The following is a 20,346-nucleotide window of genomic DNA, read 5'->3' on the forward strand; positions in this document are numbered from 1 at the left end:
ATATACAAATGACGTCACGGCACTTTCAGGCCACCTTGCTGAGGCGGTACCCAATTGTAATGGAAAACTAACGAAACCGAGTCGAGTCAAGCTGAGCCGAGTAGGTCCTAGTAGAAACGAGGCAACTGCAGCATAAGAGCACAGGACAGTTTGGCATTTCCGTTTCTTTTATTTCTATTTACAAAGCTTTTTTCTCAGTTTTTGTTTCAGTAGTCAAAAAGGTGATTCTACTAAATGTTTACCATTGAGGTCAAGAGTGGATGATAAAAGTCTAGTGTGTTTGATTATATTTCTGCATTATGCTTCCAGACTATAGTTCCTTCCTTGTTGCTGGGCTGGCAGTCTGTTTCAGTCCATTTATAGCAAGTCTTTCATAGTTAATCAGGACTAAAAGTGTTTGGTCAACGTGTGAAGGCTCCTGTAACATGTTTTACTGTCACAGAGGAAATACAAGATGAAGAGCTACTTTAAAAATCAGAACATACTCTACTAGTCTCCCAATCTAACACACTCATACTCTTACAGATGTTCATTATGTTTCATTTAATTTATGCTTGAAAGAGCTTTTAATGAATATTGTAACTGTTAGAGTAAAAATTAGGGCCAATATTTTTTTAATAAATGAATTTTTTTTAATTTTCTGATGTACTAAATGTGTGCATGTAAATGTAATCATGACTCCAAAACCCATGTCTATACAAAATCCATACAGTTTATGTACTGTTACACACCTACAAGCTGAGTTTTAACATCAAAGACCATTTTCAACATTGATCCCTCCACAGTTTGGGGGGTGCCTCAGGGTACAGCCGGGCTGCCCCCTCGTGGGCCTTGAGTCGAAACATCAGAACCCAGCACACTTCTTTCAGGTTCTCAGTCACCTTTCCTTTCAGGTAACTGAGCAGAATGAAAAGCAGCTCCTTTGCTACAGAACAGTGGTTCAGTGCAAAAGCATATCCTGCTCTACGCAAGGATAAGGATGCTGACAGCAGCAGAAAGGACACCAGGACACCAAAGCATCAACTTCTATTTTTCTATTTTCTGAGGTTTCATAATCACAAACTCAATATAGAAAACGCCATGTAATAAAGTCAGGAGGAAGGGAAAAACTGCATAAGGAAGTTTCAAAGAATCGCTTCTGTAAACGTGCCCTATGCAAATATTCCTTCAGGGCAAAGCAGCAGGCCCAGAAGTGTGAACTCGTAAAGCAGCCTGAGCTAATCCAGCATCTATTAAAGGATTGAGACCAGCGCTTCAGATTTAGAGAGATGCATCTTCTGGGAGAAAAGCCAGCCAAGCACGTCAGTGAGTTCTCCTCTTACCCACTCAGACTACAGAACAAGTGATAAGACACTTTAAAACAATGTGAGGAAGCACCCGTCTCAGTACAAACACAGATGATCCTGGCAGGACTGACTGACTGACAGGTGACTTGTTCTCAAACACAAACTAAACTGTAGATTCTGATCATTTTTGTGTCCTTAAATGCAACACATTCAGTTTGCAATAGCCTCAGTGACTCAGATCTGTAGGCTCAAATTGAGATGACCTTGTAATACCCATCTTTCACGAGCTGACTTCTGTTAACCATGATCTACACGTATACAATAACAGGACTTTGCTTTTAGGCAACATGGGATATGATGCTTTACAGTGAACGCAGTTCCAATAAGAAGACCTCTGATAAAAAAACATGAGAAGGAGCTGGAGTGCTATAGCTGTCACACGTCATCCTACTGACACTTCTCCACTATCTACTTTACCAATTCAGTGAGAGAAATGAGCCTTCTGACAATATCTGGAATCTGCACACACTGAGTCTGCGCAGCTGTCGTCTGCGAGCAGAATTAACGTTGCTTATTTTTCACTAAACCGCTTCCTCTCTGCGTCTCCTCTGGCTGCCTCAGCCACAGAAAGACTGCACCAGCTCTGCTATGACAAGTGTGATGATGTGGGGCTCCACATCACAGACACATGAACCTGACTGGACAGGAAGCAACAACACACGGACGACATGGCCAGCCAGATGCTGAGAGCTTAGCGTCAGTCAGACTGCACAGCTGGCGGCTTTTATGAAATGAAAATATATATGCGCATATCTGCAGCTTTCAGCTATGTGGATCTTCAGATTGACCTGAAACTCTAAGTACTCCAAATATGAGATTTTTAACACTTGAGAGGGTCTAAATAAAGTGCTATATTCTTAAATATTTTTATATATTACAGCAAAGTATAAAATAGGTCAGAGAGCTTCTCTCCTTTCAAAACCATAAAACAATAAAGCACCTTACAGGGACTTTAAGGGTCACCGAAAATATATGCAAATTAGATGTTAGATTCAACTCATTGTCATTGTGCACACAAGGCACACAGCGAAATGATGGTTCCAGATCACTCATCCAGAGACGAGCATCTGCAGTCATGCAGCCAGAGACCGGCGCTACCATTAGGCAATGTGGTTTAAGTGTCTTGCCCAAGGACACAACGCAGCGCAGGGACAGGGGCTCGAACCTGCAACTGTCCGGCTGCAAAGCGAGCGCCTACCCACTGCCACTTCCAGTACTACCCATCCTAGTGCATTAGAGACCAAATATCATAGGATGAATAAAGTTAAAAAGTACATTTATGTAAAAGGACTAATCTATAATTAACAGCTCATTCTTCAATCTAATCCCTATAATACCCACAATGCAACTCACTCCCCAACAGATGGGCTATTAGCTCCCATTGACTGTACCTAAAAGATGGACACAGCATCTGAGTCTGAAAATTTAAGCCAACATAAACTGCCTTATCCCTGCATTTTTCTGAATGGCCAGCAGGGGGCAAAAGGAAACACTTTCCTTACAGCCATACCACCCTCAGCATGCCCAATCTCATCTCATCTCAGAAGCTAAGCAGGGTCAGGTCTGCTTCGTACCTGAATGGGAGACCGCCTGAGAAGGCCAGATGCTGTAAGCTTGGTGCTGCTGTGGATGTGTGGGTTGTCTGCCGATTGGAGGATCGGTGGTTTGATCCCTGGCTCCTCTGGTCTACATTTCAAAGCACCCTTGGGATACTCAGCTCAAAACACTTCACTAACAATGGGAGACGAGTCTTTTGCACAGTCTTTGGTTACGCTTACTTAATGGTGCATTCATGCGGTGTTGAAATTATAAGGAAAAATCTGCATCCTAATTCCAAAACCTTACGTGAGCCAGAAAAACATCTCAGAGAAAATGAGAAAAGTTTGGTACAGGAGCTGTGCAGTTGTCAAAGACAAAAACATGGCAAATGGATGAAAAAAAAATCATTTTTTCGGCACACGTGGCTTAGTGGTGGAGCTGGTGACCACATGTATATGCCACGTTGTGGTGCGGGCGGTGCAGGTTCGAGTCCCAGCCTGTTACCAGTTTATCCGCGTGTCTTCCCCATTTCCTGTCTCTCTCCACTGTGGATAAAAGCTGCTGTGGCCAAAAATGGAGGTTAAGAAAAAAAAAAAACAAAAAAAAACAAACAAATGGATATATATATATATATATATATATATATATATATATATATATATATATATATATATATATATATATATATATACACACATACACACACACACAATTTTTTCTTTTTTTTTGGTCTGGCTAACACTGTAATATTGTATTAGGTTGTTACCATTATTTACCATCCACATAGTGACCTAGATTATTAATATGATTTTCCAAATAAAGACTAAACCCATATAAGTCCAGAGACACAAAGACAGCTGGTCTTTGTGAAATCCAAGTTATTTTCACATTTAAACTTAAAGGTACCCAACAAAGAGGGAGGAAGACTTCACAACCCAGGAAATCAAACATCTGAGGGGCACATGAATGCAGGTTTAGCCTCCAGCAGAGACCGACCTGCTACAGCGGATTGGTAAGCTCCCTTCCTTCCTCGCAAACCCCAGATGTCGTTCTCTCAAGCTTGTAGACTTCAGACCTGGCCCACCAGTAATGTGGCATCACTTATGGAAATTTACTAGACTGCACACAGCTCCAGGAAGGTCTGTTACCCACACAGCAATACTGCCCAACAACGTGAAATAGACCGTGTGTAAAATCAGTGAAATTTCCGATGAATGAAAATAGTAAGCTGCGTGCTAAACTCGGACTTTAAGTAATTACCTCACACTACATTCAGGCGTGGGACGATTCTCTGAGAAGAATCATTTTAGAGGAAAGGGTACTATAAGGTCTGATATTTTACACTGAAATTTGGATGCGGAGCTGTGCTTTTTCTTAAACTTGAGCATCTGAGCAGCAGGCGACCGCAACGCGGCCGTTTCTTTTCAGCGGGACATCCCACTGAATAGAAAAACCGCGGAGGAGCGGAGCGGCTCCGCTGCTGCCTCCACGCAGGAGGGAAGGAGGCGGCGGCGGGGAGCCGGCTATTGTTCCAACGAGAACAAAGATAAACGCATAAGTAATGAGGGCCCAGTTTCGTCTTGCCACCAAAACATCAGCACCTTATCCCTTCCCATAAAGTGCAAGTTTTAAAGGTGTTTTTAAAGAGAGCGTGCTGACGGCTAAAACATAGAGCAGCAAAGATGACAGCACGCCGCAGCGGCTCAGGAGTGATGCCCTCCGCTCTCGGATCCAAAACAATTCAGGGAAGCTAGTCCACGAGCTAAACACGCAAATCTGTCTAACCCGGGTCTCTGGGAACACAAACGTTATTCGTTTATTTACGAAAATATGGTGCATATTTTTCTGACAAAACAGACGTTCGTGAGAAAAGAAGGAGAAAAGGAATAAAACAAAACGCGACCGTGCTGGACGCTGGCGCATCACCGCTGAGGCCGGGGCTAGTGGCATTGTTTAACTAGCATTAAAGTACACATTACTTAGCTGCCCCGCTTACTGATGCGCTCACGCTGCGCTCTATGTGTTGCGTTAAACATTTCCAGTGGGCTCCCAAAGCCTGAAGCGTGAGCCTAAAGTTAGCAACCCCCACGGGACGATGATAAAACAGAGTTTTAAGGGCTTCCTCGTGACGAGCAGGAGGTGGCGACGTGGTCTCGCAAGATGCGTTAGCTTCTCGGTTGCTAACGCTGGCCAGATTAGCCTGTAAGCATTTACGCTGCATAGCATTAGCGGTGGCAGTTGAGTCGGGCCGACCATCCGCGGAGCAGCTGCGTAAAAAGGTCAACTCACCATTGGAGAGATTGAGGAGGGCAGCATCTTGTGAGGTTTTGACTTCTAACCGCAGCGGCTGCTGCTCTGAGTGTCGCTGTATGTCTCCGTTGGCGTCTCCGATGGAGAGAAGCCGCACGCCGCGGAACACCGAGACCGCCATCTTCGCTCTGGAAGTAGAGACAGATCGGTGGCGCTCACATCCAACCACGCACTGCTCTCTGCTGGAGGCGCACTAGGCACCAATCTGATCAGCCTTTGCAATATTGCCACCTAACGGCTGAAAGCGAGTACTGCGTAAATACCAGTAATACGTCATCCGAAATAACATTTGATAGGGAGATACAAAATGTGATTTTTACACACCTACACAGTAAGTGCAAAAGTAATACCATACAGCAGTCAGAGGTCAGGAAATGGACACATTTATTTAAGCTTAGGTAATAAACTCACACCATCTTCTTCATCCAGGCTACCACAAGCCCAAATCAGATTCAGCCTTACTAAAATAGCATAAAGACAACTGCAATTTCTATAAGCATGGAACAAATGAGAGGAGCCCATTAACCACAGGGCCTCACAAACAAGCTCACTCATTATAGTTCTATAATTTAACAATCGTTCCCAGTGGACCAGCTTCTAGATGGATCACACACATATTTCTAACATGTAAGAGGTAATAATGTTTCAATCCGTTACAAAAATACAATCTAACCCATGAGAACTTCATTTTAAAGCCTTGCCCTCAGCAAAGTAATTGTCAACATTGCTCAAGTCAAAGGTCCTGGCCTTATACTCTTCTTAGCACCACTTTTTTTTTTTGTCTTTGCTTTGGCTTGCTAAATGTAATCAAATGCCACTCCACTGACAAACTACTCTATAAGACACTCCCTGAAAAACTAATTGTTGCATTGTTGATTTCAACAGGCTCGTGGGCGGTTTCCAAAAAACAGAGCAAGATCAAGTAGGACAAGTAATACACACATTTCCAGCACGCACCCCCCCACCCCCAACACTTTCCACAAAAGGCACTTATTTTTAATCGGTGGAGTGCAAAATGATTGATCAAATGCTTGCTGAAATTCAATTCATGCTTTGGTTTAAAAGATAGAAACATGACTGAAATATGCAGTCGAACTTTAACGTAAGGAAGTTAATAAGGTTATATGTATGTTGTGAACATGGAGGTACCCATTTGATATCTCGATGCCTGCACAATAATCCAGGTAAGTAAAACCCAGAAGGTTGATTCAGTTTGTCTGGGTGCAGCATTTCCACTGACAGAAACGAGTCATCAGCCTCTTCAGTCTCAGCTGACTGCAGGTCTCCCAGCCTTATAAACACTGCAGTTGCACAATGACTGAGGCAGGCACCATAGCCCAGCAATGAGCCATGAGCTCAGCTTCACGACTGATAATATGCAAGCTGTCATGCCCACTGATGAATGGCCATGAGTACTATTCACAGAGAGCTGGGGAATGGCTGTAATCTCAGCACTGGAAGATGATGGAAGATGTACTTTTACGTCCGCCTCCTCGGTTCAATGCCGGTCGTTCCCTTTTCACATAAATGCTCCCACCGACTCCTGCTCAAACCAGCGTTCCTCCATTTCTAGCATTTGCTCTTTCTCATCACTGAAAGAGTGGCCATTAAAAGAGTCATCATTGAAAGACTTATCTTCAATGAGAATGTGCACATCCTGGACAGGAAGGAACGCTGCTTTCAACTCTCTGCGATGTCCATCACGTTGACTGATATCACGTTGATATCACCAAAGGCTGAGAGATGCTCTGCCAGGCCTTCACTGCAGCCGCCTTCAGTTGCTTCTTGTTTGTGGGTCACTCTGTACCAGGAAATAATTCTGTCATCACCTACTTTGCTTTACTACACCACCTACTACCAAATGCAAGCTCAACACTTGGAATCAACTCCAGATCTTTCATCAGTTTTGGTTGTCATGGAGTAACAGAGCAGGCCTCACCTGGCCATGAAACCATACTGCTCAGAATAATCAAAGGAACTCGAAACACATCACATCTCAACGGGGAAAAAGTCATGCTGGATATCCACACTGATATGGCCTGAGTAGTGTGTTAGGGATGAAAGGATGCCACATCATTTGATGGAAATGAAAATTAATAATCTACAGAGGCTGAATTCAAAGTGAGAAAATGATGCAGCAGGTTAGAACATTTTACTGCCCATGTGCCTGAGAATGTCGGGGCTCCTAATGAGATGACCGATGGTGTCCCAGGGGATCATTTAAAGATCATATTAAATACATTATTAACAAAGTATTAAGGTATATAAGCAGTAAATCTTCACATATATTTATTAATAAAAGAAGAAAAAAGGACAAACTACATTAGGGTAATAATTGAATGCAATATGTCCAATAGTTGATAAGCTAAAGGTCCGAGCAAAGCAAACCATGAAGGTCAATATCTGGCACATTTCATAACACTGTAAACTGGAGTCACTGTAAAACATCTGCTCTTCTTTTTACATTATTATATTAATTCAAATACATACCATCTAAGTTTTCTGTGTATAATGACTGGATCCAGACCACGCTCTGCACTTCTTCTGCTGCCATTAGCACAAACACACAAAACCTTTACAACACACAACATACCACAACACCTCATTTTAAGCTGCTTGTTGTATAATATTTAGTTTGTAATTTACTGAATCACTTCCTCACATCTGTAACTGCTATAATAAAGTCATTTCTCAACTTTTGGGATAAATCAAGTATTTATTCTTTTCCTTGATCTTGATTGGTATTATCTGCCAATGGTCCAAATTTCAAAGATATTCAGGTTAATTTTTTTTAATAAGCTCTGTGCCCAGTGAACCTCATTTATGCCCAGTTCATTTATACCTGTGCTGAAGACGGCTATAAATGAGCTCACAGTCACCTGCAGTGGTAAAAAATGGATGATTACAGACATTTAAATCAGCTCCTGTTCCTCCCAAACTGATGATGGGAATAAATATGCTGTTCATAAACGGAATCATTTTGAATGATGTCATCTAGTGTTTCAGAAACCAAGCAGACCAAAACAAGCAAAAAGAACAGCTGAACATAAAAGATAAATGTAGCCACGGTGATGTTGCCCATTTTGAACCCTGACCTTTTGGGCTGTCACTTTGCTGGTTTTTGATAACCAGAAGTTTTCATATTTGTTATCTGCTAACATTAGCAATGGCCTGCTAGTCGTGCTAAATACCATAGAAATGAAATGCTAGAATTTCATCCACAGAAACTGGAGCACACACACATGTGGACGGCCTGTCAGTATAATTAACTCGTGTTATTTGTTATTCTATCGATGGACACACGTCCCTGTTTTTGTCCCCAACGTTTATCTGTTTTAAAACTGGTCATTTTAAGAGTGTGACATCTGGAGCCAGCCTCAGCTGACCATCAGTCTGTCCTTCCTGCTGCTTGTTCTGGGAAACATCTGTAAATGGAAATACTCTGATAAGAATTGTGTATTTTATGATGTGATTTTCATAGGGGTTCACGTTGTCTTCAGCTACATGAGCTTTCATCCATTGACGGCCACTGTTAAAAATGCTTTCAAAAGAGGTGTTGTGAAGTGGTCAGAAACACTGGTTTTGGTCATAAAAATTGCACATTGAAGTTTTATTGTGTAACTCTATGAAGTCCACAGAAACACACATATCATAAAAATAACATTGGCTAAATGTTCCAGCTGAAATCGTTGCATCAGTTCCTTCACTGCCTAACTCAGGGGCTGGTCTTCCTCGTCTTCAGCAGTGGTGCTGCACAGGACAGACACCCACATTAGCCCGATGAGGAGTCTGCCTCAGTGTCACGCACTCCACAGATCTACAAAGACAACAAGCAGATTTAGCTCAGAGGGATGCATCTTGTGCTTTAAAAAGACAACAAGCTTGTTGTTTGGCATCTAAAAAAAAACCCAGCACAAATATATATAAAGACTGGAACAAGAAGAGAGCAGCGCTCACACCTCAGAGGAGGACACATGACTTGGGAGGCCTGAATGGGTTATCACTGGAGGGCACACCGGTGAGCAGCGGGTCTTTGTGGGCATTTTGCAAACAGAAGGTTTTCAGTTCTGCAGCAGCCTGAGAAACCTGAGAAGAAGCCAGCATTTAATCAATATCTTTAATCACCACCCAGCTGACACCAAACCGAAACTAACAGAAGAGTCCTGCAGTAAATCCCATCTTCATAAAGGCTGTGAGACCGTTTATTACACTGTACTGATTTGAGCTATGCGATTAACACATTCACTTGGCAAGCGAAAGGTCGCTGGTTTGATTCCAGCTGGTGACACAAATCTCCCTCTGGGGTTGCATCAGGAAGGGCATGTGGTGTAAAACTCTGCCAAATCAGACATGTGAGCGCCGGAAAGCAGCTTCTTCTTCTAGTGCTTTTAGTCAGTGGTATGTAACTGAGAACTGAGTGTATCGTTGTAGCTCGCTCAGACATCGTACAAAGATGTCAAATTACACAAAAACTGGACTGAAAATCAGTGACAAGAAGTCTTATGGAGGGATGAATCCAAATTTGAAATTTGTGGTTAAAATAATTGTCAATGTGTACGGAGGTATGGAGAGAGGTACAACCCTGAGGGAGACCACTGTTCCCTCAGGGTTTGGTGTAATATTTCAGTGGTTTTGAGCATCTTATCAAAATTGATTGAAATATGAAAACTGCCATCGGATTTTGACCCATCATGCAATACCATCTGGAAAGCGCCTGATTTTTCAGCATGACGGTGATCTCAAACACACTGCCAACACAGTAAAAGCACACCTGGACAGAAAAGTGGAACGCTATCGGTCATGGATCGGCCCAGATCCCAACATTATCAAAGCAGTGTGGGATCATCCTGACAGAGAACAGAGAACATCCAAAGAGGAGCTCTGAATGTCCTTCAAGAAGCCTGGAGAACTATAGAAATATAAAGAAAGGGGCGCCTGGGTGACTTAGTGGTGAAGCCAGCGACCACATACACATGCCGCGTTGCGGTGTGGGCGGCGCGGGTTTGCGTCCCGGCCCGTTGCCAATTTGCCAATCTTTCCCCCATTTCCTGTCTCTCTCCACTGTTGATAAAAGCCGCTGTGGCCAAAAAAAAAAGAAATACAAAGAAATGAGGGGTGGCTCAGGATTTTTGCACAGTACTGTACCTCGCTGGTAAGTTAATAAGGTTAATAAACATGGACCCTGTCATTTCCCTTTTCAATATAACTGCACAAATACTACAATATGTGTATACACTCACATGCACAATTTATTAGGTACACCTGTTCAACTGCTTAATGCTAATATCTCATCAACCAATTAGTGTTAATTTCGTTGACGAAATATTGTTGTCATAGTTTTCACCAACGACCCTTTCTTCCATGACAAAAACGAGACGATAACTAAATTAAAACCACCTGAAAGGATAAAAACGAAAGTGTCAATTAATTTCGCAAGAAGATTAATTTACACTTTTGGAAATGGTTTCGTCTTGATGAATCGCCATCGTTTTTATCCTTTTAGGTGGTTTTAATTTAGTAATCGCCTCGTTTTAGTTGTGAAAAAAAAGGGTCGTTGACGAAAACCATGACGAAAATATTTCGTCAACGAAATTAACACTGCAACCAATCACAGTGCAGCAGCTGCACCTCTAGTGAATGGATTTTGGATACTACAGTTTGTGATTTCCTCATAATGGACCCAGATTCCCATAACCCCATATTTTCTTTGCCTATCAAAATATTAAAACTTACAAAAATGAAGCCAATTTCCATTTTTTTTTAAAAATGTACCAACTGTGGGGTAGGTACTAGCAGCCTAGTCAAATGGCTAAGCAGCAACAGCAACCATGTCGGCTAGGAGGCTGTTTATTCCAAAGGTTTGCATCACAGTGCCTGCAGCTGAAAGGCACGAGTTAGAAACATGCAGGCGTTCAGTCATATCAGGGACTGTGCACAGACACACTATTAAAGATGGGCGCACCTTCTGTGTCTGAAAAGTGAAGCCAAAAGTGCCATAAATCTGCATTCTTTTTAATGGCCACCAGGGGGAGATGCAATTACAAAGAAAGACTTGAAGAAAGACTGGTCCCTGTGGAAGTCAGCCATCGGATTTGACCTCTAGAAGCACTTTCCTGAGTAGTTTGTGGGCTAGTCATTCATTCCTGTTTATATTGTTAAGTCCTTTTGTAAATTTTGGTCATTATAAATTTCAGATGTGAGCATTATCCAGGATATCTTATAGAAAACGACCAGTGATTGAGAAATCATTAGCCAATGAGCTGTTCAAACAAGATAGCGAAAAGCCCCACCACCACCACCTGCAAATTTTTTTGCACTGTTACTTTTGTAGGATTATGACTTTTACTTGTTAATAATACTTCTTTCACAATTTTGTAAAATAGGTATTATACAGAAAACAATGTTTAAACTCCTGTGCAAAGTTGCTTCTCATATAACACCACCTGTATGAGGGCACAGGGCAGCACATGAGCCTCAAAATCATCCTCAGATGTTTTATGCACTGAATAAAAACATGGGATCTATTTCTGAGGGGACATTTGGATTTCCTGTGGGTCCCTCAGCCTTGTGCAGCCTCATGTAATAAATCCTGTGCATGCCCCAGTACAGCAGAAATCAGATGAAAATGTTCCATATCAAAAAACTATCTTTACAATATCATAAACTCTTGTCTTGTGTGTGTTTTGCCAAGAACTTGCAGGCTGAATGAAACTGTTGTGTGATTTCTTAATTCACCAAACACAGACACACTTGAAAGTGGTCTGACTCCTGTTCTAAAATAAGTAGCCACCCAACAATCACTCCAGTCACACAGCACCACAATTAACAAAGCTGCCACTGTGCCTGCGCGCCCAGAGAAAAGGCTGTTTTGCCACCATTCCGCTGCGCACCAAGAAATGACACCGTGAACGGCTTTCCGCAGACTAACATGGAAATGAATCAAATATAGGTTATTGCAGTGGTATCATATCAGGTCATTTGATGCCTTTTTGAATACGAGAATAAACAAGACACAGTTTCTATTAGTTGGTAAGGCTGTATACTTTTTAACAAAAGCAAACGGAGTTCAAGTTTAAGAACAGAACACTAAGTGTGACACTGAGATGGCTTAAAACATTTTAAATGTATCCACTTTGAGGCTAATTGATGGATTAATTAACTGCGTCGCGCACCGCGTTAAGCTCGGGTTGCGCTTCAGGGCGGGAGTCACGCGCGCAGGCAGCAGAGTCTCAGGTGTTGAGTTCACGCGTAAAGCGAGGTGTGCTTACCTTTATCCGACGGACGCTGGCCTCCAGACGAAGCTGTTTCACTGCCTTCTGAGCGATGACTAAACTGCTGTTGGCGGCGCTGTTGTTCGACATGACTGAGTCCAAATAACAGCGCGAGGGGAGAAGCGCGCTACACTTCAGCTCCAAGTTTGGGCTGTGCAAAAGTACATCTTCCGGACCAAGCTTTCAAAATAAAAAGCCTATCAGGTTGTGCTAATGGAGGAAGTGTTTGGACACTTAAAAAAAAAGTAGCTATAAAATACTCCAAGACAGTAATAATAAACTTTGTTTAAAGCATGACAATGTTACAAAGTTGCTGCTTTACAAAAACGAAATAAAACCAAAAATGTGAAATCAAATAAAATGAAGTTAGCCAAAGAGAAGTAAAAACAGCACGTGTTACAAGAACTGTAATCTAGATTGTATAGAAAAGGTTTAATCATTAAAAAAAACTCACTGCATCCAGTAACACAGGTGTGACAGCAAACACCTGGATGTGAGTCGCCTGTTGCAAAGATGAGTCTCTATTACAATGAAACAATCCTGTTTCAAGACAGCAACCATCATCCCTGTTCTAAGACCTGAGCTGACTGAATGACTATAGGGCAGCAGCACTCACACCACAGTCATGAAGTGTCCGTGAACATAAAAAAGCACCAAACTCAAAGGATGAAGCAGTGTCTACACACAACAGACAAGCAAAGGACACATTAGACTTTACTGCCTGCAGCCTACCTCTGAAATACATAATTTGTTCCCATTTCTTTAACAGAATCTATGAATAATGCCAGAGATAATAGATTCTTGTACAGGTGTGATGTTTCACTAAGTCCGTCTCACGGCCTCCAGTGCCAAAAGGTCAGCTGCAGGGTCATCAGCTGGAGGCCGCCTATCACGGATGTTTCACCCTCTATCCCAGTACAATTTGACAGGCATAAAATTGTATTTTTTGCACCAAAAAGGTGATTCCCAAAGAACTATTAGCTGAAAACTTGTCATATCTCAGCATGTGTGCGGCGTAGCTTTTAAAATTTTGAGAAACTGGACACATGGAGGACAAAAGAAGAAATGAGAGGATTAAAAACAGCAGATGAACAATATCTGAAAGTCATGTTCCTAAGAAACAGCAAAAAAAAAAAGAAAAAGAAAAAATCCAGCAAAGACCTGAGAGATGCATCTGACCCTTCAGTAAAATAAAGCCACAAAAAAAAATAATAAAAAAGAAGCATGGAGAATGTGATGAAAGCTGACTGTTAATCTGCATGTAGGGCTTTCAGTGGGAGAAATGTTTCATCACTCATCCAAATGACCAATTGGAAGATAGTTGAATCAATCCCAGGCTCCTCTAGTCCATGTATTAAAGTATCCTTGTGCAAGATACTGAACCCTGAGCTGCCCCCGACGCATCCATATGAGTGTGCATGTTAGATAAAGGTGCTCATGAGTAGATTTTAATAGTGTTTTTTACTTAACTTTAATATTTTTTATTTATTTATTTTTGTCATTTTTAGGCGCTCAATAAATTAGAGAAATCGGCAGTCGCTGGGGACAAATGCACCATTCTGGGGCTGAACCACCGACAGTAATTAAAACGGAGACAGGGGCCAAGATGAAGTTGGTCAGTAGGTGGCGGTAATGCACCTCTAAGCTTGTTTGCTAACCGCCAATAAGCCCAGAGGAAGAAGAAGCTAAACTTGGCTCGGAGTAGTTGGGGGGTCACACAGCCTGAAATCCTTCCAAAATGCTGTTACGAGTGAGTACTGAAAACCTTCCCAGTTAGCTTTGGCTCTCCGCAGACGACACATCATAAGCTAGCTCTGTCTGCACTGGCTGCTTTGTGTTGTTACTGTTGTGTCGTGTTGAGCCTGTTAGCTAGCAGCAGTATCACCTCCAGGGTCTGACACGGGACCCAGCTCACCGGGAGACAGCAACCAGAGCCGGCTTCAAAGCAGTTCGTGGCGCTTTCTCCCCCTCAGTGCTTTTTGATAGTTAGACAGCAACTACCGACTGTGTAAATATAACTCTCTAACGAGCTAAAACGGTGCAAAGAGTGTTCAAAAAGCCGTGAGCAAAAGTTCAACATGGTCGGAATTCTATAAGAAAATCCTCTGAAAGTTTTATCAGAGGACAGCTGTTATTAGGTTATGAACAAGTCTGTGGTTTAAAAGCAAACAAACAAAAAAGTGAAGTAACTCCTTCTTGGTGGTGTTGTTTTAAATGAGTGCAGCTATTCTCAGATGAAATGAGAGGATTAAAAACAGCAGATGAACAATATAGTCTGACACATGGTCGGGCTAACAGATGTGTGTGAAATGTCAGCAGGCTTTTTTGTTACCGGTGGTCCTGGAAAACCTGCTCAGATATTTTGGTCCACACTCACACGACGGTGTCATGCTGTTGCTGCAAATTTGACAGCTGCACATCCATGATGTGAATCTCCTGTTCGTCCACATCCCAAAGGTGCTCTGTTGGATTGAGATCCTGTGGAGGCCGTCTGAGTACAGTCAACTCATTGCCATGTTCAGGAAACCAGTTTGTGATGATTTAAGTTTTGTGGCTTGGTGCATTATCCTATTGGAAGCAGCCATAAAGGTGGGCATACTGTGGCCTTAAAGGGATGGGCGTGGTCAGCAACAATGCTCAGGTAGGCTGTGGCCTATAAATGATGCTCACTTGGTATTAAAGGACCCAAAGTTTGCCAAGAAAGTATCCCCACACCACTGCATCATCAAAAGATTGACCCGTTGATACAGTGAACGAATGAATCCATGTTTTTATGTTGTTTACGCCACCCGAATGTTACAGCAGATATTAAGTCTTATTGGAGCAGACATTGTTTTTCCAGTCTTCTACCGTCCAGTTTTTGTAAGACTGTGTGAACTGTAGCCTCAGTTTTCTGTTCTTAGCTGACAATAGTGGTATATAGTGTGGTCTTTGCTGCTGTAGCCCTTCTGCGTTGTGCATTCAGAGATGCTCTTCTACATAGCTTGGTTGTAACAAGTGATTATTTGAGTTATCAGCTATCCTGTTAGCTCAGAGTAGTCTGACCTCTGACCTCTGGCATCATCAAGGAGTTTCTGCCTAGAGAACTCTTGCCCTTCTTGCCCTTCCCAACTTTTTTGAGATGTGTTGTTGCTACCATTCAAAATGATCTAACATGTCTCTTAATATGGCACATTTTCTCAGGTTAAGCATTTGATATTTTTTCTTTGTTCTATTGTAAATATGGATTCATGGGATTTGAAAATCATTGCCTTTTGTTTTTATTTACACAGTCACAATGTTTCAGTGTTAGACTTGTATTGTCAAACAGCATTATGGTGGTGCTTTTTTGTTTTCTTTGTTTAATTTGTTCCCTCTGTGTCTTTCAGCGGGTGCTGCACGTTGGGTCTTTGACATTAAAACACAGCAGATCCATCCACCACAGTCCCATATGCAGGACTCCACTGATACCCATAGTGGTGGAGCAGACGGTGAGTGCGATCATTGGAATTTATTCTTCTGCAAAACGTCACACAAAATGAAACAATATGAATGATGGTACAGCAGCTTCATGAAGAATAATGTCATTTTTTTGGTTTGTTTGTTAAAGGACAGACAGACACCTGTGTAATTGTCTTTATTCCTGCTGATATCACTGCAAAAACATGAATTTGGATTGCTACAGTATACAGCGATCAAGTATAACATTATGACCACCTGCCTAATATTGTGTTGGTCCCCTTTTGTTGCTAAAACAGCCCTACCCCATCGAGGCATTCAGAAGCTGAAGCTGTGCTGTGGTATCTGCACCAAGCAACAGATCCTTGAAGTGCTGCAGGTTGTGAGCCTCCATGGATTGGACTTGTTTGTCCAGCACATCCCTCAGATGCTTGATAGGATTGAGATCTGAGGAATTTGGAGGCCAAATCAACACCTCAAACTCGTTGTTGTGCTCCTCAAATCATTCCTGAACCACTTTGCTTCGTGGCAGGGCGCATTATCCTGCTGAAAGAGGCCATCAGGGAACACAGTTTCAATGAAAGGGTGTACATGGTCTGCAACAGTGCTCAGTTAGGTGGTACGTGTTAAAATAACATCTACATAGATGGCCATAGATGGGAAGGTTTCCCAGCATCACACTGCATCCACCGGGGTGCCTTCTTCCCATAGTGCATCCTGGTGCCAGGCATTCCCCAGGTTGGTTCTCTTTTTCAGCAGTTTGAGCTGCATCTGTTTTATTGGACCACACGGGACAGCCTTTGCTCCCCACATGCATCAGTGAGCCTTGGTCGCCCATGACCCTGTCGCTGGTTCACCACTGTTCCTTCCTTGGACAATTTTTATTGATTTATCTGTGGGCTACCTGGACGTCAGCTCGCGGCTAGAAGAGTATCTAAAGAAAAAAGTAGGTTGAAGTTTATAAAAAAAGCATTTTTTTTTTTGTTTCAGGGGAGAGGAGAACGAGCGTATGACATCTACTCTCGCCTCCTGAGAGAGAGAATCATTTGTGTAATGGGTCCTGTAAGTGTCTTCATGAACGCGTATTTTCCTGGAGATTGTTTCTAAATATTTGTTTGCGGTGGTTTCTATTCACGCTCTTTCTCTTCCCCGTCTACTCAGGTTGATGACTCTGTAGCCAGTCTGGTTATTGCCCAGCTGCTCTTCCTACAGTCAGAAAGCAACAACAAGCCCATCCACATGTACATCAACAGTCCTGGTAAGACAAAAAAAAAAAAAGAATAGTTTGCTCTTAAGTTTACTTTGCAAGGCTGTGATAGACCGTGGAAAAAACGTGTGAAGCAATATTTAAATTCTTTAATTTAATGATCATGAAAACAAAGCCACCAAAATATCAAGCAAAGAACTGATTAGAGCATTTCTGACTCGTGGAGAAAGGCTGAGCTGTATCACAGTAAACCACAGCTGACCGTGACTATAGTGAGAGGCTGACAGTAACTATCAATAATGCACGTATGATAATGTCCTAAATAATTGTTCTTTTTTAAGATTTTTACAGTTATGGTCAAACCGTCTCACCACATCTAAGCTCTTGTATTTTGAGTACAATAGTTAAAAATAAAATTAACTGATTGTTTTATTGATTATTTTTTTAATTTCTATAAATGTCACAATATTGATGTTGTGGTTTTTGACAGCAGTATTTGTGAAGGTTTCCTGAATTGTATTGAGAACTAAAGGAGCCGGTTCAGGGCGTTCACTGCTGTTTGTGACAGCTGTTTGTGTTTGTGGTCATGCTTCAGCTTTGGTTGTTACAAACATGGTTGTGACACAGTTTGTATTCCTTGTTGTAACACTGTTTGTGGGTGTGATGATTGCACTGGCATTGTGTATGCATTTCCATATCCATATTTTATTTTTGGACTCTACTATAGTAGCTTTGCATAATTCACAGTTCAAAGTAATCTTTATTTATCTTGTACTGGGCGCCGGGCCAGGATGCAGATGGATCCTGCAAGGGCTGGAAAGGCTTATCCGGTGGGCTCGGATGAGCTTCAAGCCGGCCAAATCCAGATCACTGGTGGTGAAGAAGGGCAGGGTCACCGACAAGTTCCGTTTCAACATCGAAGGGTCAAAGATCCCAACCATCTCTCAGAAGCCAGTGAAGAGCTTGGGAAGGATGTTCAACAGCAGCCTCAGGGACACTGTATCTGTGCAGGCGACCTGCCAGGAATCGGACGGCTGACTGAGGGCGGTTGACCGATCAGGGCTTCCAGACAAATTTGGCCCAAGCAGGAGTAGCGGTGAGGACAGGAAGGAAGTAGAGTGCCTAGGCTGCAGTACTGGATGCTGAGTCGCGACGGCATCACAAAGATCTGGTGGGCGTGGTGGCTCAGGGAAGAGCAGGATTGGGCCTTTCCCAGACATCTTGATGCAAGGGCAGCAGGGGAAGGAGAAGCAGAGACAGATCCAGGAGGAGGGGAGGGCAGGGGTGGAGGAAGGAAGATCAAGCAGAGCAACCGGCTTGTATGAGGTGGGAGCAAGCCATCAATCTGAGAGTCACTTGGATGGACCTCTGACATGCTGAGCTGCAATGCATCACCTTCCTGGTGCGGGCAGTGTATGACGTCCTGCCCCGCCCAGCTCAGCTAACCTCTTCACCTGGAGGACCTGCAACACCACCAGCTCAATGCTCAATGGCCCGTAAAGGCAGGAGAGCAACCTAGAGGTGTGCACAAGGAGGCAGCAACAGGCATCCTGTCAACAGTTCAGGACTGGAAGCTCTCAGTGGACCTGGAGAACCAGCTGAGATTCCCACAGCATGTCGTCAGCACCACCCTGAGACCGGATATTCTTCTGATCTCAAAGTCCACGAAGAACATCGTCATCATGGAACTGACAGTGCTGTGGGAGGATGGCCTGGGAGAGGCGTGTGAACATAAGAGGGCTAAATATGATAAATCGGTGACAAGCTGTCGTGAGCAGGGCTGGAAGGCGAGGTGTATGTATGCCCATTGAAGTAGGCTGCAGAGGTTTTTTGGGGCGCTCACTGCACAGAGCGTACACTGGGCATTACAGGAGGAGCGAGGAGCAGAGCCATCAAGAACATCAGCTGAGAAAGCCTCGAGATGGCTCTGGACACCAAGAGATGGTCCATGGGTCAAGCGGTTGCTGCCTGAACTCAGGCCACGGTCTGATCAACTGTGGTCGCGTTGCCTGGGAGAGGGTGCATGATGCTGGAAGACCCCAAACACCCAACGACCCCAGGACACATCACTGATGATGTGTTCAGGTGCATCAATAGATGTATTATAGAACTGGTGCAGCTGCTTTGTTAATCAACTGTTTGAAACAAGCCCCTCCCCTTTCTTCTGATTGGTTGCTTCTCTTTAACAAAAGGCTTCAACAGCAGATGGGCAGGGCTTCTGCACTTAGAGCCAAAGATGTGGTGAGGGACAGCTCCTCTCTTTGACAGCATGCAGAGTCAGCAAACTTTGGTCTGGGTCTCACAGATGAAACTTTATGACTGACATAATTATAATCGTTTTAGTGAATGCAGTGTATTTAGGTAAACGAGTAAATTCGTGCACAGACAGCTTTCTCTGTCCCTTCCAGGTGGTGTGGTGACAGCAGGACTGGCCATTTACGACACCATGCAGTACATTCTGAATCCCATCTCCACCTGGTGTGTTGGTCAGGCAGCAAGCATGGGCAGCTTGCTCCTGGCAGCAGGAACGACAGGCATGAGGCATTCACTGCCCAATGCCCGCATCATGGTTCACCAGCCTTCAGGAGGGGCCAGAGTAAGTCTGTCTCTTTATTAATACTGAGCAGCTGATGAAAAGAAGGGAATAATATTTAGTGTGCTGTGTGTCCAGGGCCAGGCCACAGACATCGCTATCCAGGCTGAAGAGATCCTGAAGCTGAAAAGACAGATTAACAACATCTATGCCAAACACACCGGGCAGCCACTGGAGACCATCGGTACGTTCCTGCTGCCAGGAGCAAAGGGGAAAATCGTAACAGAAACTGTTACAATTTTCCCCTTTTACATATAAAACAGATTTCAGGCAAAGGAAGTTAATCCAGGGAACTCCGAGTGTCTCATGGGTGTGGGCAGTTAGTGACACATAAATAACCAGCAGCATATTAGGCAGGCAGGGATGGCCATAATATTTCAGCTTGCAGTTCAGAGAGGTGTTACACACAATGTTGAAGAAAATGACTGTAGTGATACACATGTTTGAGGAGAGGAGGCAGACAGTAACTGACCCACATTCCTGTCTGACCTGTAGAGAGTGTGATGGAAAGGGATCGCTACATGAGTCCCATGGAGGCACAGGACTTTGGCCTCATCGACCGGGTCCTGGTCCATCCACCACAGGCGGGGCAGGATGAGCCAGAGCTGGTGCAGAAAGAGCCGGCGGCAGCAGCCAGCCCCT

General features: G+C 43.3%; 3 protein-coding genes across 3 annotated transcripts in view; 1 reads left to right on the plus strand and 2 right to left on the minus strand.

Annotated features, from left to right (window-relative positions):
* The window catches only part of carm1 (coactivator-associated arginine methyltransferase 1), a 29,556-nt gene extending 24,194 nt beyond the window's left edge, over positions 1-5,362 (minus strand). The window contains exon 1 of the mRNA XM_030724921.1: positions 5,175-5,362. Within this exon, the coding sequence (XP_030580781.1) occupies positions 5,175-5,316 (142 nt within the window). The 5' untranslated portion in view covers positions 5,317-5,362. The remainder of the gene's footprint in view (positions 1-5,174) is intronic.
* A 2,167-nt stretch (positions 5,363-7,529) lies between these two features.
* LOC115777126 (guanine nucleotide-binding protein G(I)/G(S)/G(O) subunit gamma-5) lies at positions 7,530-12,616 on the minus strand. Its single transcript, XM_030724960.1, has 3 exons — positions 12,464-12,616; positions 9,155-9,281; positions 7,530-9,012 (listed from the first exon to the last, which is right to left on the minus strand). Exons 1-2 carry the CDS (start codon positions 12,554-12,556, stop codon positions 9,156-9,158), a joined length of 219 nt encoding a protein of 72 aa, XP_030580820.1. The 5' UTR covers positions 12,557-12,616; the 3' UTR covers positions 7,530-9,012; position 9,155.
* Positions 12,617-14,059: 1,443 nt separating this feature from the next.
* The window catches only part of clpp (caseinolytic mitochondrial matrix peptidase proteolytic subunit), a 7,133-nt gene continuing 846 nt past the window's right edge, over positions 14,060-20,346 (plus strand). Inside the window, exons 1-7 of the mRNA XM_030724902.1 lie at positions 14,060-14,216; positions 15,835-15,936; positions 16,895-16,966; positions 17,066-17,162; positions 19,520-19,707; positions 19,783-19,888; positions 20,200-20,340. Coding sequence (XP_030580762.1) covers positions 14,205-14,216; positions 15,835-15,936; positions 16,895-16,966; positions 17,066-17,162; positions 19,520-19,707; positions 19,783-19,888; positions 20,200-20,340 — 718 coding nt within the window. The 5' untranslated portion in view covers positions 14,060-14,204. The remainder of the gene's footprint in view (positions 14,217-15,834; positions 15,937-16,894; positions 16,967-17,065; positions 17,163-19,519; positions 19,708-19,782; positions 19,889-20,199; positions 20,341-20,346) is intronic.

Source organism: Archocentrus centrarchus, unplaced genomic scaffold (assembly GCF_007364275.1).
Source record: "Archocentrus centrarchus isolate MPI-CPG fArcCen1 unplaced genomic scaffold, fArcCen1 scaffold_43_ctg1, whole genome shotgun sequence".
NCBI lineage: Eukaryota > Metazoa > Chordata > Actinopteri > Cichliformes > Cichlidae > Archocentrus > Archocentrus centrarchus.